General features: G+C 31.5%; 1 protein-coding gene across 1 annotated transcript in view; it reads right to left on the bottom strand.

Annotated features, from left to right (window-relative positions):
• Positions 1 to 15473, bottom strand: part of LOC128182078 (protein mesh-like) — a 30932-nt gene extending 15459 nt beyond the window's left edge. Inside the window, exon 1 of the mRNA XM_052850695.1 lies at positions 15396 to 15473. Within this exon, the coding sequence (XP_052706655.1) occupies positions 15396 to 15473 (78 nt within the window). The remainder of the gene's footprint in view (positions 1 to 15395) is intronic.
• Positions 15474 to 16638: the final 1165 nt, after the last annotated feature.

The following is a 16638-nucleotide window of genomic DNA, read 5'->3' as shown; positions in this document are numbered from 1 at the left end:
TCACATGATCTGAAAAAAAATCTCAGATCATTAGAAAATTACTTAGTTAAAAAAATAGCATGAAATTTAGAAAAAATTAAATTCATGACACATCACTTCATTATAAAATCAAAAAATGAACAACAGTATACCTTCTGTTTTCTTCAAAAGTAAATTTTTCTTCAACATATGTAATAATAATTGTAATGAATGTAATATTTGAGAAAAAATATCTTCAAACCTTTTTAAATCTGTCTTTTGATTACCTATTTTTTGTTACAAAATTTGTTGCCTTCTATAAATAGTTATATTTTTCAGAACATTTAGAAATATCGTCATCAAAATTTCATCTAAAACGTTGTATACACTTTCTTTATACTTTTTTCACAGTCCTTCAATATGTTCAATAACGAATCCAAATGTTACATTATATTTACATGTGTTTTTTTAAATCCTTGTACTACTTCAAATTTTATAAACATGCGTTCTAATCGTCACATTCTGTTTTACATCATAGACATTTGTTTGAATCTGTTTTACCAACCTTGAACAGTTTTCCATATGAAAAAAATCACATTATCAAAAAAAATATAAGTACTACAGCATCTGAAGGTTTACCATCTCCTTGCAATATCATCCATCTAATATCAAGTATTACGGTATTATCAATTTGCAGTTTTCTTTTTCAGTATTTGTTTCATATTGGAGGGTAAAACAGCTTTTGTATTAATATTTTGTAAAATTAAATCTTTATTTTACATGAAGAAACCTTGGAAGCAATGCTTCTTTCACATAAACATAATTTAGAGCAATATTTTTTCCACTCTTCTACATGTAATACAACATATAGTAATATTGCATAATCATCTTCAATTGATTTTGCTTTATTTTCTGAATTAAATTCATGTATTAGTTCTTCTATACAAGATTCAGGGAAAATCCTGTTATTCATCCATATGAAATGTCTCTGATATGTGTGTAATATCTGCTTTTATAAAATGTACCAGAACAGTGTTTTGTTCTTATTCATAATCGTAAGATTGAAAAACAACTTGTTTTTGTTTTCATTGTAATCAATAGTATCTTAAACTGATTACCATGCACTAAACAATTCAATATAAAAGGAAGGCAGACATTGCAAATCTTTTTTGCTCAACTGAAAAGAAATATTTCAATTTCACTTCCAAAATCACAACGTTTGAAAAAAAAATAGCTTTAGGTCAGACGCGACCTCTCTTCCATATTTTATAATCTTTCCTATCTCCAAAATGTGAAGATTTCCATTAAGTAATTCGATATTTATATTTTCATGTTATATGATACCTTTTTCATTTAGATATAGCCTAAAGTGTTCAATTAAAAATACATACTATGACTTTATTTATAAACATTCAAATGCATTTTGCATGGTATTTGAAGGTTTATTCTGAATATTCTAGCTCCGAAAATAACATGGTTAGTACCTTGAAGTTTTGGGAAATAACTGGTTTAAATGTTAATTAGCAAGAAATAATATATTAAGGAAAATTATATAGAATTGAAGAACGTCTCGTGTGTCCTTAAAATATGTTTCCATATACCAGTTCTTTTGTTAAACAAAATACTTGGCTAAAACTTACGTCGATCGGACAGTATTTTCAAAAACAATATCATCAATCTTTAAACCATCATTTTTATTTCATCAGTTGTTTTATATGACACTGAAATCCCAGACAAGAAATATCATAATCTTATAACACTAGCTCTTCCATGTATTGTCAACTGTCTTTAACTTCACGTGCCAAAAAATTGTATTATATTTTGAACTTTGTTAATCAAATATAAATTTTCACACTTTTCTTCATTACCACCACATTAAACTCCATAAATTTTCAAAATATTTCTTTTTGTAACATTAATTTTTTTTTCATCCTCCAATGATCTTCCGAAACCTATACACATACAATTTCAGGTAGTTTGATTTTTGCCTGCTGTGTACCGTCTGGTATCGCCAGCTATTGTCTGCTATTGTTGTTTCCGATTTTTCCCATTTCTTTACATAGAACACTTCTTCTCAAGGAATTCAGTAAAGTCTGAACATGACCATCATCTAGCTCTTTTAAATATGAACGAAAGCCATAAAATTGTTTCATGTGACCATTTATATTTACATGTATTTTGATGAATTGACATTAAAGTTGCTTTGTATGCCTAAAATATTAAAATAATGTATACAACCGTTTAATAAACCAACTAAATCTGACATTGCAGTTTAAATTCTATACTAGTAGATAACGGCAGCAATAAATGAATATCAACTGTTACAAAAGAAATAAATTTCGAATACATGTACTCTCATCATCTAAGAGATTATAATTTCATATTCAGGATACCAGATAAGTACATGTAGTAATTTCATTCATTGGTCAATGAATTTGGCATTTTTTAGCTGGAAAAAGTACAAACACCAATGCGTTTACACAAATTTTGATCCAAAAAAAATTAAGATACTGACCGATTACTGATTACACTATTTTAAATTGAAGACAAATAAATTAAGGTTTATAAAACCTCTTCTACAAAAAAAAGTATATTTTCATAAAGCACATTATTGATTATTGATTATTGATATGAAATAATTATATGTCAATTCGTCTTGTGGTTCTCATACTCTAAAAAATTGATGATCAACATAATCAAAATATACAACCAAACACTATTCAGAAAATACAATTCAAGATATATACCATTTAAAACAATATTTACACTGAATATTAAGAATATTGATAGAAGTTTCAGTTGTAAATGTGTATTCTGTGAGCAACTGCAAAACTGTGCATGTTTCAGGTGCATAAAATGCATAAAGTTTTTATGTTAGAAAACATACATTCTAAAAGATTTTTTTACCTTCTGAAAGTAAATCTCTAAAGAACATAAAAGTGTCCAAAATTCAACAAAGGCATTTTAAGGTCTTTCGATTGTCGTGTGACGTCATTGTGAGCATTCCAGAATATTTTACCGTTATCGGTTATAATAATAGTGTTATGTGGTGTATGGTTTTGCCAATATTTCTTGATTTATACTTGTGTTTAACACATTTTAAGCTATGTAAAGTGAAATGACACCAATGTTTAACAATTCATAGAGAGTAGTTTGAGTTGAAATCGCTGAATTCAATGAAAAACTGATAAAACCGTATATAGGCAAACTTGACAGAGACCACAAATCATAATTTTTTACCAGGCAAGGTAAACATTTCTTTGCAGATTTCGATAGGATATATAATGAATTACAAGTTTACCAATTTTCAGTGAGTTTGAACCATTATTTCAAAAGTTATAGACGTTTTATGTTGCTAAACTGTACTTATTCATGGTTGAAAAATCGTATCAAAATGCACTGTAAATGTGATAGCTTTCATACTGGCAATTTTTAAATGGCCTTAAAATGTTAAAATACTTAAAATAAACACGATAAAATTACACAGATTAAACCATAAAAACATCGAGGGTGGAGAAACCTTAAAGGAAGTTATCCCTCTTATCATCTCTAAACCTTAAATTTGATTATCACTACATACGTGAAAATTCTGTGATGACAAAGATCAAGTTATGCTGTAATATTCTTATAATAGGTATATTATAACGAATATATATTCTTCTAATCACTACTGCAGAAAAAAGATCCATCTCATTATTCATAATCAAGTTTGTTTTGCACTGACAACTAAAATTAAATTTTGGTTGCATGTAAATTTGTAACCGATGAATGTTGAATATTTTTGGTACAAAACTTATTCTAAAAAACTACACAGCATTGTTACATTCAGTGTTATATCGTTAAGGATTGGCATGCTTCTTTTTGATGATACAACAAAAACATCAATGGAGCAAAACAGAAGTATATTTATTTAGAAAAAAAATTAGCGCGGAACTAACAATTTACCTTTATTTTTAGAAAAAAGTGTATTCTTATATTTCCTTAAAAGAATGTTTAAAAACAGTTTTATTAAAAAAATTTAAAAATCCCGTTTTTGTGCGATGGATTTTATAAACATATTAAAAACTTAATACAATCTCGTTACGAGTAACGAGTAGGTCTTCCATTCAATTTTTATACGATACAATATTAATTTCAATGAAATTTCAGAATTTCCTCTCAACCACTCCCTTTCAGATAATGTATAATATTGTCAATATCTTTTAAAATTCTAAACAAAGTGTTTTGCTTTTTCATTTGCTTTTTACAGCACATTAAAGATTTTAGTCCCCTAAAATCCCTAACTACGTCATTAATGGGTACGGCAATGAGTTTTACCAACTGATATTGTTACAATCAACAACTTTGCTTCTATAATGCATTACAAAATCGTGTTCGTTTTTAAGGTATGTGTAAGAGACTTTACGAGTGTCTTGGTCCCTAATTAAAAGAGCAAGCCCCCTTTTTATTGCTTATTTTGAAAAAAAAACTTTAAGAATATTAACATTTTTTGTTCTTACACCCATCTAAAATTGTTGTTCATTTTTGAGATACAGATGATTGAATATTTTAGGGGCCAGCCCTCTAGATCCTTAATGGGGACACACATTGGTAATTTGATTAATGGAATCGATTTGAATCATCAATGCAAACATTTTCTCTTCTACGATGCTTTACAAAATACATGTATGTATCCTGTTCTAGATATGTTGCGTCAAAGTTTAAGTACTTTGGGCCCTAATTACGAAATGAATGGGCGTGGCAATGATTTTTTCTGATAGATATTGTTACAATCAACAACTTTGCTTCCATAATGTATTACAAAATCATTATCATTTTTAAGTTATTTGTAATAGAGTTTACAAGTCTCTTGGTCCCTTATTAAAGGGGCAAGTCCCTTTTTCTTTAGTTTGATGGAAAGAACTTTTGATTCTCTACCACTTTTGTTATATATGTTTTAACAAAATATCAACTGATAAAAAGAAACAGATCAAAACGTATGAAAATTTAGATGCAAAATTCGTATCAATTTTTCGAGTCTAGGCGGGCTCAAAGAAATGACGCCACCGGCGTAAAACAACATAATAGTGCACAACTTTAAACTGTAGACTACCTATCCTGAAAACTTTATAGCCATATCTCTGATAGTTTCTGAGATCAGCTCTGCACAAAATAGGTCGTTAAAATGTACAAAAATGGCCGATAAATCGGTACCGGAAGTGACAACAACAACAATTTTAAAAACATATAAAATTCAGATAATCATGTGTATAAAAATTGCTGAGATGGGTTGAATAGTTTTTTAGAAATCGCGTGCACAAAATTTAGGGGGAAAATATCAAACAGTACAAAAACAAAAAGGTCTTCCGCTGGAAACGGAAGAATTTAATAATACTCCGAGATTATACTTACAAAACAGTTGCGACATTTGTTGTTGAAAAATGAAAAGTTCGTTGGAAACTCGACTGATGGAGAAATACTGTCAAGGTGGTTTGGCAGCCAATTGTCACCATGTTCGTCTCCATATGGATAAAGTCTATCAACCAAAATGCCAAAAAATGTAGGCACTATACAAGAATACAAAAATGAGCGAAAAGCGTTCTTCATGGTTTGTGGTTAGCTGTGCGTCGTTTTGATATACGGTCGAGTTTATATAGATGTACAAATTGATTGACAGATTTGGTTTCCCAATCATAGTTTTCAAAGATTTTATCTGACAAGACAGTTCACGAAATGTTCAACAATTTTAGTATTTAAAAGCTGTTAGTATTTTTTTTCCTAATGGAAAATTTGTCTTTACGCTCTGATAAAACGACGGTCTGGGTTCCAACCTTCCTTATTTTAGCTCACATTCACCATTCTCCTTCGTTTATATCTATAATAAAGTATTACATTATAATTATGAGTATTATTATTGTCCATTGAGATTATATGCGTGCATTGCGTAGTGTTTTGTCTAAAAACAGTCGGACAAGCGGAAAAATATACAATGCGTCTTTATTCTTTACTGATCGTTAAAATTTACCAGAAAGAGAATGAATTTGATATGTGCGGGAGAGAGAACAGGATGCAACTATTTCACCTAAAATGGAACAATACTAGTTGTAAATAAAAGATGCTTATCTGTTTCAAATTTTTGTGTAGTTTTGTGTTCATGTAACTTTCTTACTTCTATGCAAAAATATTGATCAAAATAGAATACTAGTATACTAAATACGCAATGATGTGAAAAATAAAACCCATGCTTGTTACGGATACTTGTTCTACATTTTGAAGATATAAATCGTAACCAATAGCCGTGGCTTTAAAAATATGCCCAAAATATACACACGTGTTCTTGTACCCAAGAGTTAAATTAATATATTCTGTTAAAGAACATATACTGTTAAGTATATAAATTGTGTTGATTGAAAGTATAGTAGTATCATAAGATATTGAACCAAAATAAATTGGTTGTGAGCTTAGAGTAAGATGTAGAGTAAATTTCACCCTTTAACGCGAAAACTATTTTTTTTTTCATTGTGTTGCAATGTTCAAAGGGTTTAGTTGTAATATGTAATAAATAAATAAGGATAGAAAAGAAAACTTACCCATAGTATGAAAAGGTAATTATAAATATATTTTTATATCTGTTTTTACTTTTTTTTTTTTTTTGTTCTTATGGAACCTTATTGGTGACTTATCTAAAATTAAGACTATATATAATTTATTATCATATGCAAGATATTTATCCTAGAAATGAAAAAAATGTTAATATTTGCCTTTCGACAAAACTTTTGACGAACATAGACACATTTCCTCTTTAGTACATTTAGCAGTACATGCACCAATTATCAGTTGAAAGAATCAGTCTCATCAATATTCATTTTTATGTATGTATATTTTTACACCTGTTTATGACATGATATAAGATTTGATATCTAAATAGATATAACGGAGAATGTAAATGTCGAAAAGGTGTCGTACTACTAGCGTACTAAACACCACCAGTCTTCTAATAGGCATCAATGATAAAGATACAGAAATAAGAAATTTACAGAAATAAATTCCTTTTTAATTTCAAGCCTTTTCTTAAAAATCCCTGGTTTTTTAGTACATGTTTTTCTTACAGCCTTTTTTTTTTGAGTCACCTCTGTTTACGTCTTATAGTGGACAACCGTTAGGAAAAACGAAAACAGAAAATATAAACGTTCTTTTTCTTATCTAGTAAGATACAAACTGGATTTTGAAAAAAAAAACTTCCATGAAATAGATTTGAGTCATTTTACTGCAAGCATTTCAAATCGACCTAAATTCTTAGTTGTGTGCGTCATTACGCAACCCATCCCTCGCCCGTGGCCGAGAAAATCGGTCGCAGTGGTCGCGGCTGGGCTACCTAGCGGTCAGCTGTTATTTAATACACAAGAGTCGCGTTTTCACATGTGAGTTTATTTAGCCGGAAACACAAGAATCGTACACATTAAAGCTTACTCTTCTAAATTTGAATTAAACGATAGAGTGTCAATGAATAAATCGTTCTGTTTATTCATAAAATCAATGCCATTCTCAAACTGAAGAAGTATCAGACAGATCAACTGTGGGATTTAAGGGGGAAAACTATATTAATTAGAGTTTAGTCATCATATTGCAAACATTTTAAATCTTCCTGGGCGTAAAAATTATCCGATCCCTCACCCGAGGACGAGGAGATCAGTCGCAGCTGCACTACCTAGAGGTCAGCGGTTATCTATCTAATAACAAGATATACTTGTTTGAGTTTATATACAAGAACTGTTTTGATTTTATGATCTAAAAGTTTGTTCATCTTCAATTTATTTAATTAAACATTAGAATGTAAATTGAGAAGTCCTTCTGAAAATTAATAAAAGCGATATCATTCCAAATCAGAAACATCGTCAGACATAAAACAATGGTGAATATGTAAGTCTAAAAGGTTATAAAAACTATACTAATAATATTTAATATAAACAACGAAAAACCACAAAGATTAAACCTTAAAATGATGATCACCCCTAGCACATAGCCAAGGAGATCCTGCGCGAGTGGACAAGTAGCGGTAGCTTCATGTTCTTCTACATGTTCTTTATCACACGTGCATGTTTATTGATATTTTGTACGATCCCAACTATTTGTTTATTCGAGATTTTGACCGGTACATGTAAGATTGACTTGTGTTTCAACTTAAGATTTCTTTATTTACCCACGATTATTTCCGCTAAATACTGCTGAGAGGTTTTATAGATGTCGTAGAGAGTAGTTGACGTATTCATAGGGTTGCACAAAAATGAGAGAGAGAGAGAGAGAGAGAGAGAGAGAGAGAGAGAGAGAGAGAGAGAGAGATCAGACCTAGAAGCATTATTTAGCCAAATTTAGAAAATGTAACACTCTCCAAGCGTTCAAGGCAGGATAAAAAAATCAAATATCGAATTAACACATGCGGTAGAGGCTGACACGATAAAAGAATTGTCCGAATTGAGGGATTCAGAGATTATTTTAAGAATGTTCAGATGAATGTTTTAACAAGCTTTGTTTAGATTTTTTGGGTTATATGATCACAGTGCAAGTGGTTTATTTTTTTCAAAATGTGGCGAAAACCAATGTTTGACGACTACTTAACATGTGTAATTTTTTTGAAGATTTCCAATCAATTTCTAAATCTCATTTCTTAAAGCTCTAATTGGTAAGAAGAAATGGTCGTATAAAGATGACCTTTTATCAATACAGGGTCTGTCAGGCCTGACAAGTGTGAGGAGAAGGAGGTGTTTTAATCAAACAGATGAACAATCCTTTTGCGACACGAATTTGCGTTAGAATACCTTCTCGTTGGTTTGCAACGAGCTCGGCTCTAATTTTACAACTTGTTCTGATCAGAAGCGATAAGCTGGCCAGTTGAACATTCTTTTGAGAAGGCTTTAAATGAAAAATGTCCATAACAAACTGTCAATCATCTAAAAAATCCACCAAAAAATACAAATCAAAGCAGAGCAACACGGACCTCTGAAAAGATAGAGGTAGGATCAGGTGCCTAGGAGGAGTGAGCATCCTCTGCTGACCGGTCACACCCGCCGTGTGCTCTTTGTCGTGATCGGGGGAAACGGAATAATCCATAGACAATTAGGTGATTAATTACGGTCCAACAATTAATATGAATTTGTCAGTCAGCATGCAACCCAGTGGAAGATTGTATTTGGTGACAAGGTCGTTGCATCGACCATAGAACTTACGAAAAGATGTCTTCAAACAAGACTGCTGATAGTCCCTTTTCATCAACTTGTATGTCAATGGGAGTTTCAACAGACTGTTGGAAGACTTGATTTCCAAAAATTAAATAGATGTTGTCTATCAGAAACTCAAGCATTTTTTTAATGTCACCCTAGAGTACTTGTGTGTGCAATCAGAATAGTTTTTAGCAAAAAAATATTAAGATATCCAATGACAAGGTAAGCATTCCTACGACTTCCATATTTATTGAAAAAACAACTGCCGATATAAAAAAAAAGCCTAAATTTTTATTTGTCATTGGGAATGGTTGTATGAAGCGTTGCAAAATCGTACGTTTTAATGTTATTGATTTTGGTAAGATTTTGTTACTTAAAAGTTTCTTCGAATCCTATAGAGTTTTTTAGTATCCACGTCTGATTCACACCGCTTCTAGAGTATATATTGTTGTACAGTACTCTTGAAGTTTCTCCTTCACTACTTTAAGAATAGAATACTTAACAGTAGAAAAAAAACGGTATGGAGTCTAGCTGTCTTTGTACAACATAAAAGGGTTGTATGTAAAATAGAAATTTACACTTGAGTAATCACATGACTTTGATATGATATTGTAAACCTTATAAGGCAATCCAGCAAGCTATTGAAAACTCTACCGATATTTTCCAAATCGCTGTAAAACATTTCAGTTTCAGTAGAATTGATAAAATGTTTTCCAATTCCCTGTGGTATTTTTTGTATTTGACCTTAATCTTTGAATTTGTTGTCTTTTTGATAGGCCAAGTTAGACGCTTAATCCTATTAAGTGGTCCGAAGTTTTATAACGAACGGTAGAAAATGTAGAGCATCATCGAAATTCAAAAACTTTCAGGGGCAAAGCCTGCTAGAAGGGGAATTCAGATCATCTCTGTATGAATAAATTGAAGAACACTCTAAGTGAAATTAAGACATTGATGTGAGTTCTATCTCTTACGGTTTCAGAGGAGTAGGTTGAGTCTGATCAGTACTGTAGGTCTAATATTGTCGTTACATATTTGACCTTTCCATCGAAATGAAGATTAAGAGGCTGGCCTCTAAGATCAGGGAGTTAGGGACTTCAAAAGTTTTTTTGTCAAAAACATGTAAAGAAAGAACAATTCCTGATACAACTTTTTTACAATACACGGACGTCATATAAAGAATAATGTGTATTGCTGACACTTAAGCATTGAATCATTATTTTTTGAAAGATGTGGTCTCATAACTGCAACGGTGTGTGCATACAAATTGAATAACGCGCGCTAGCGCGTTATGATAATTTGTTTGCATACATCGTTGCAGTTATGAGACCACATCTTTCAAAAAATAATGATTCAATGCTTATATTTACGTTTTTAAACATGTATTACCTTCCCGCAAATATGATTTATTTTTAAAAAGATCTGTCTTATTCAACTAGTAAAGCGAAATTAACGGAAGAGCCATTGGAATAGCCGAATTATGCTGAAAAAAATAGTGCAGAGCGTTTTGAATTCTAATGACACAATTTTATTTTTCTTTCTGTAATTTAAAGAATTTACTTTTGGTATACTAAGAAATTAATCAATTGAATTCATTTTTCCGTCAAAATATATTTACATCAATGAAATAATAATCAGCGTAAGTATAATATCAGGTCGTGGTGGGGTTTGAAGTCGTAAGAAGAGTCAGTTCGTGCTCTTCGATAAAGACTGAAGGAATACTGAATGTATTCATACGCACCAGATTTGGTGATTGGGTCTTCTGTATTATGCGTAAATATCACCCAAATAAACCAATGCAATTTAAGAGAGGGAAAGAAAGTCAATGTAAATATACAATATTATTGTGAAGATTGTTTCTGAAAAGTGAACTTGATATTCGTCAATATTACTATCACTACAATGTTGGGATAATGATTATCAAACAGCCTTCCTTTGCCATTTATAAATTATCTACATACAAACAGCAATGTGATGTAGGCCTGTCTATTTCATGTAACAATGTATCAGATAAGTGCTAGAATGATATAAAATTCATTGCTGATCAATGTTTTCATTCACGCATGTAAAGAAAAATATCTTTTGATTTTTTCTTGAATTTATTCAGATTTCAAAAAAGTAAGAATAAATATGTGGTTCTCAGTATTTATTTATGGAAACCGTTGTTTGTTAGCTTTAAAATCAAACTCATTGTGAATGTCTTTTTGTATTTAAAAAAAACATGCGATGTAAATCCCTTTGTCATGCAACTTTTCGGATAATGCAATGAAGAGTTGTATCATGAAACTTTATACCAAATTTTATTAGACCCTTTTTTCTTACGCAATCGCAGGTTGGCCAAATACTCACCGAGACTAATCGGTTTGTATTTTGTTTTTAACGTTTAGCTGCATTAAAAAGGTAATTCTGTCATTCCTATAATTTTGAAAATGATTAATGAAAATTATTAAAATTACAGGAAAAAAAACCTCCTCCCCCCTGCCCGGAAACAATATTATTCCTCATAATCCCCTGTAAAAAAATTTTGATCCCCTCATATAACTGCATTTTTGAAAGATTGATAGGCGCTCTCCCCTTTTGATAAAAAAAGTGCGCGTAAAATGTTCTTCATACAGAGCATACCCACTGTGTAAATATAGTCGTCGACTATGTTATTCTGTCTATCAAGTATATTTAGACACTTATGATTACCAAATCAGTTTCTAAAAATAAACTACACATGTGAAAAATCAAACTATAGACAACTTTCAAAGATCTCTATGTGCGTCTATAGTACAGTACATTTAGAAGTCATGTTCTTTCCATCAATCGCCTTGGCAAAGAAGCACAAATAGTAGTACAATGTTGTTTTAGGCTCAAACTACGTTCGTCTAATAGTATAAAAAATGTCCAGATTATCTCTTTTGAAACGCCCCTTTACCGCTTCAGGTTTCAAAACACAACCCAAAATAGAAAGTCTACAAGGATTTTGCTTCGTATCAGCCATGAAATAGCCCGGATGATAACGTTGAAAGTGGTGCGAGGTATTTCGAGTGACTTCCAAACAGTAAAAAAAATGTAAGCAAGTCCCATTATAAAACGCCGTAAGGAACTTGTTTTCGTTTCTGGAGTTTTTATGAATGAAAATTGATAATATCTCAACGAATACATCTTGGATATTTTTCCATATTTCGTTTTTATCTGTATTTCTTTCACAGGTAAGTGTATTTTTATAGAAAATCATTAAAAAGTTAATTATGGAAGCAATAAATTATGTGCGTAAATTATGCGTTTACAATTCACCGTAGAATTCAAATTTATTTTTTGATCAACTAGTTTTCTTAATAATTAAGACATCCAGTAATATGATAAATCAAATAGTGTCTGTTTGGGAGGGCACTTGTTGAAATTTACACCCCTCAAAAACCATTGTCAACCGATCGAGGCAATGCGAAGGTTGATAATTTGTTCGAGGGGTGTCAATTTCAACTGTTTCCTTCGCAAACAGGCACTATTAATATAATGTAGCATTTGTCTCTTTTACTAAGTGTCTATACATCTAACATTGTATCATAGCCAGGTTATCAGTTTTGTTTTCCTTCAAAAGTATGACGTAACTTTGATGAAAGATCTAGTAGTTGCCATGCAACAAGCAAGTTTCTAGTTATTCTGTAGATATAGATATATATATTGTATTTTGGAATTATTTATTACAGACTATACACATGACATGTTGATTAATCAAGGTGTGCACATCGTCTACATGAATGTGTTTAAATATGTCGTGTTGATACATTTACGTCTCTGCAGATAATAGAAAATACGAGTGAATTGTCAATATTTCATCTAAAGTGGAAACGCTAGTCGATTGTACATTTAAGCAGTACGTTACATATACTGGTATATCCGTGTAGTTAAAAATGTTGACTACAAACGTTGTCATATATTTATTATTTTAAAATGTACAATTCGCTTTGCATATCTGGTGATGATTTTGGATTATAAAATGTGGAAATTTTTAGTTCATAGGTGATCAAGCGTCTTTCTGAATTTACCCACCATCGTTTAAATCAATGCTAAATAAACGATAAGATGAATTTATCGTTTCATGTTGGAATGTTTGCTTAACACGGTATTTGCTAAACGTACTCGTTATATGAATGTACCGGCCACAACTCAAAAACTAAAAACACGTATTATAGGTTTTAACGTAATTTTGAAGTGTAAAGCATAACAATGTATAGATATTTGACAGATATATAGAATCCTTACAAACACACAGAAATCAATTTTTCTTCAAGCGCATAATAATGTGATGCCAAACACCATAATGAAAATAGAATAATAAATGGACAAAATTGTTTGGTACGTTCAGAAACATCCATATCAAATGAAACGAATTCGTAGAACCTCTGCAGAAATCCCATTTAAAGCGTTCTTATTATATAACCAACCGTAATCCGGTATTGGTACTATATAATATGTTACATTTTGGATACTCATTAAATTATTATGCACTTTAAAGACGAATTACTATATTCAGTAAGTATCATTTAACCTAAAATGAGTTATATCGCCTCATTATTGAATCAATGATTTTATCAGGATCTGCCCCTTTGGCGACAAAAATTATCTTTTAATCGAAAATGTTCGATTGTTCACGCTTTTATGATAACATTAAAGCAACAGAAGTATTTGATATCAGTTTTATCAGTGATGCTTTTTGATCAGAGTTTGCTTCCTTTGCTGTCATATAGGTACATGAAGGTACATGTATTCAAATTAGTTGAAGATAAATGATTGCATCCCAAATAGAGTGATGTGAACTTTAAAGAAAAATGGCATCTATAATTTTTTGCATTGTGATAAATTTTGAATCAAAGAATGTACTTTTAAAAATATGTTAAAAGTGCGTTGGAGTATGAACTTTTCATTCAAAGTGCGTTATGAATGAATTTGGACATTTGTCCAAATGGAGTCACTAGCCCGCTTAAAAAACAATAACATTATAAATCACACATTTTTGACTTAGTATTTTTTAAAAGACGATTTGGCTAAGGTGTTTACCATTATTTTTTTATACTGAGAAATAAAATTAACCGTCACTGGGAACCGGAAATGAAAGTCAAATAACTCTATTATAATATGAACTAAACAGAACACATTGAAAAGGCCCTTTACTTTCTAATTCTACCTTGTATATATTACCATGAAGTTTCTTTTAAATTGAAATACATTTTACACTGCTAAAAAGTGCTTAATGTAAAAATAATAAAGTCAAATAAAAATAAAAGCCGATCAGTTTAATGTTAAATATGAGGGCATCTGGTATAAAACAGTTTTTCTTATTCGAAGAAAATGAAAAATTTAACGAAGCACATGGACAATTTAGCGTCTTGTTTTGTCTGTATATTTACAGAAGACTTTATGGTCATAACAAGGCATTTACTTACCCCCCCCCCCCCCCCCCACACACACACACACACACACACGCCTGTGATATTATGACCTACAAAAAATATACAAGTCGGTATCCGTTTTGCAAGATTTATTAAAATTCCATAAACATAATACAATATTCCGCGAGTTCGGGGGTCGGTGATACTACAAGCGCCTTGACCGTCGCTCTCTAACTGCCGAATAAATGAACACTGCCAACAATTACATATAGAAATAACAAAACACAATTTTAACAAAAAAGAATAGTAAATATAAAGAGTTACTTCAATTAGAGGATTACATAGATAAACTGGGAGCCAAAAAAGAGTGTCCGGATCAAAGTTACAGGAGAAAAGGTGTCATTATATAAATAGTGCCTGTTTGGGAGGGTAACAGTTGAAATTGACACCCCGAGAAAACCATTGTCAACCGACGCGAAGCGGAGGTTGACAATGGTTTTCGAGGGGTGTCAATTTCAACTGTTATCCTCCCAAACAGGCACTATTTATTTTGTTATACTGAATGTCTTAATTTTTAAGAAAATTTTACTGCTTTTCTATAGGAATAACGTGAATTCTACAGCGAACCGTACGCGCATAATTTTCGCGCATGTAACATTTTTTAATGTTACCCGTTGCTAAGTGCGTTGCTAACGCTGAGGGTAATATAAAATATTATTAACTGCGTCTTAACCAATCAGATTTCAGTATTTAACATGAAAGTATAACAAGTCCAAAGAGAACATTTCAAGGTTATATTTGCCTCTTCCTCCCGATGAACACGTAATCATTTTCCGAAGAAACTTAGTGCTGTGGAATTTGGTACTTGTTCCTTCTCGGCCCATTCTGGAAATGGATAGATCACACTTCCAATTGCTGGTAGACTCAAACCGTCTGTCAACATGGGTCGAGTTCACCGCAGCCTAGCGAAAGTGTCCCCTTAAATCACTTGTCTTTGTCTTTTCCTTGAGTTCTTATTCTCTATCACGTAGTGGTAAATATTTTTATACTTTTATTGCTCAAGAAGTTAAAACGGGTAAAATTATTATCAACGGACAATTGCTACAGACGACGGTGGAAAAGATGATTGGTAATAGGTCACATAAAAGACTGGCTTTCAAAAAAATTTATAAACAGACTAAAATATTAATGATAGGCAATAACATGTGATCAGAAAAGTGCATCCAAGCTATTTTTTTTTTGGATGAGCTGAAAATAAAATAAATGTAACACATTCTTCTTACACATATCAACTTTACAAAATTGATTTATTTTTAACAGAGTTTTGAGGTTTTTTGGTTCTGTTTTATGACGCGAGACTTGTTGAGATAATTCATATCATTTGACACCCTTTTATAGGTATACAAAAGCAGCTTACGACACAAGAGAGTCACTTAAAATCCTTTCCAAACATTTTTGTAATAAAATACCTTTAATAGCAATTCAGAATTCATTCAATGTTAAAGACCATTTAATATTTCAGACAGGTATAGATGACTTAATTTTGATTAAATGTATATCTTTTAGGCTAAGACTAATGTTGTCCAGTTGCCTACAAAGCTGATTTACGGGTATTTGATAATTTAAAAAAAGTCAGACTATCTATAGGTTTGTTACGGCGACGTAGAAGGGCCAGCTATTTGTTCGGATGAATTTGGATATGTTCAGACGAATACGTTATGTGTTCGCACTATAAATAGTATTTATTCGGACGAATAAGCTATTTGTTCGGACGAATAAGCTATTTGTTCGGACAAAATAGGATTTGTTCAGACAAATTAGCTCTTTGATCGGACGAGTTAGCCCCCCCCCCCCCCACCCTTCACTTATTCTCGCAGCAAACATTTTTCTTAAATTGACTACATAAAAAAGTGAACTAACATGAAGTTACCCCATCCCCCATCATTTTGGTGAATATGTTAACAACTGAAGTGAAATGAAGTAATATATACAGGAACATTACGCTCTGCGCCACCACCCCATCACATCCCGATTAGGAATTTTACGATTTTTAAAAATTAAGTTGTACATTCCCCCATTTAATTTAGATATTTTTTTTGGATGAGTCC

The sequence above is a fragment of the Crassostrea angulata genome, chromosome 4 (assembly GCF_025612915.1).
Source record: "Crassostrea angulata isolate pt1a10 chromosome 4, ASM2561291v2, whole genome shotgun sequence".
NCBI classification, from domain to species: Eukaryota; Metazoa; Mollusca; class Bivalvia; order Ostreida; family Ostreidae; genus Magallana; species Magallana angulata.
The sequence above is the reverse complement of the archived record's forward strand: the minus strand, read 5'-3'. Positions and strand labels throughout refer to the sequence as shown.